Raw genomic sequence first — 1,551 nt, 5'->3', positions numbered from 1 at the left:
GGAACCACCCTGCTGGCTAGTTCCTAGAACTACGTGGTGCGAAAGCCCCTAATATGCTGTGGACGATTAATCTGCATATATTTAGCCATTTTAAGATGATAATTGTTGCCAATTTTTGTTCCCTATTGCAGTAATAAGATGGAGGAAACATCAGAGCCAAACACTGCTGGGCGGAAGGTCCCCATACAGATCGTCTGTACAGAAAACAGTTCAGAGAGAGAAAACCGAAACTATCCGCCACATGGTGAATCATCTGGAGGTTCTGAGGTGCCTAAAACTGGCCAACTAAGAAAACTAGATTCTCCAGAGCAATCGAAGTCGCCGTTTATTGCCTACACCCGCCCGGATCCAAGCAGAAATGCAGAACATCAGACTGACAAGATGGTACTAGACAGTAAAGTGCGGGTGAGGAGCAATGGTGTGGGCGAACACTTAGAGGAGGACCTGAAACGAGAAGAGCTGGCCAGAGATATCATGGGGAAGGACAAGAGTCTGGTGGACATCTTGGATCAGAGTAAAATGAAGACAACCATGGATCTGATGGAGGGAATATTTCCACAGGGGGAGCAGCTCTTGGAGGGAGCACAGCAGAGGAGGAAAGCAGCCTCCAAACAGACGTCTCCAAAAAATACACAGCAGAGGTACACTGCCTGAGAATCTCACAAAAACATTTCCAGTCTTCACATTATGTAAATGACATTATTTTGCATTTTTGGTAATGAGCATTATGGTAATAAATGTACTTAATGCAGAAAAAGCTAAGATTGGTCCTAAAACATGGTGCATTTAAAATATGGTTCATCAAAATGTAATTTCTTATTTCTTTCTTATTTCGGGTTAAATATGAGCCAGGTTATGATTTAACATTCGTTTGTGATTCACCCAGAGGAAAATGTGACATTTTCTGTTTTGTCATGTCGCTTTTATTTTTCATCATCAGCGTTACGTAAATGATTTGAAGGCTATAACCCGTTCTACCGGAGTTACATTGTTTGTTGTTTTAGTAGATCATCTGTCTTATTCATGACACCGGTTACAGCTTTAGAGTGAAAACCTGTACACTACTGCCCTCTACTGATACACACATATAGCAAGTATAATGTATTTGGCTTTAAATCTGTGACTCTGTTTCATGTTTGAGAATCATTAAACTGTATTTATATAGGGATTATTCTTTGATTTCTGAAGGGTGGAGGACAATTTGGCGTCATCAGTGTCATTAGTGAGCAGTTCGTCGTATTATAGCACTTCTGCACCTAAAGCAGAGCTGCTCATAAAGATGAAGGACATGCAGGAACACATGGAGGAACAGGATTCAGAGGATGAACTCTATTATGACCTCTCCAACAAGAAGGTACAAGTTTTATGTCCGTTTTGTTGCTTAGTTTTTACTTTAAAGGGGCACTAAGCGATTTTTGCCAAACATTGTTAATATTTGAAAGCACCAAAAAAAACAGGCCCATACCCCAACAGGAATTCACCCCTATTTTGATATCTCCGTTCCCCACAACAAGGGGAAGTCGTGGCCTAATGGTTAGAGAGTCGGACTCG

The 1,551-nt window shown here is 41.3% G+C and overlaps 1 protein-coding gene across 1 annotated transcript; it reads left to right on the top strand.

Moving 5' to 3' along the window:
• Positions 1-47: 47 nt before the first annotated feature.
• On the top strand, positions 48-1,360 carry LOC107736442 (protein Shroom2-like; the record flags this gene model as incomplete). The annotated part of the gene is made up of 2 exons (XM_016547851.1): positions 48-641; positions 1,189-1,360. Coding segments are annotated over exons 1-2 (675 nt in total), but the record flags the coding sequence as incomplete, so codon positions are not given.
• Positions 1,361-1,551: the final 191 nt, after the last annotated feature.

The sequence above is a fragment of the Sinocyclocheilus rhinocerous genome, unplaced genomic scaffold (assembly GCF_001515625.1).
Source record: "Sinocyclocheilus rhinocerous isolate Xijiao unplaced genomic scaffold, SAMN03320098_v1.1 C36699416, whole genome shotgun sequence".
NCBI lineage: Eukaryota > Metazoa > Chordata > Actinopteri > Cypriniformes > Cyprinidae > Sinocyclocheilus > Sinocyclocheilus rhinocerous.
The sequence above is the reverse complement of the archived record's forward strand: the minus strand, read 5'-3'. Positions and strand labels throughout refer to the sequence as shown.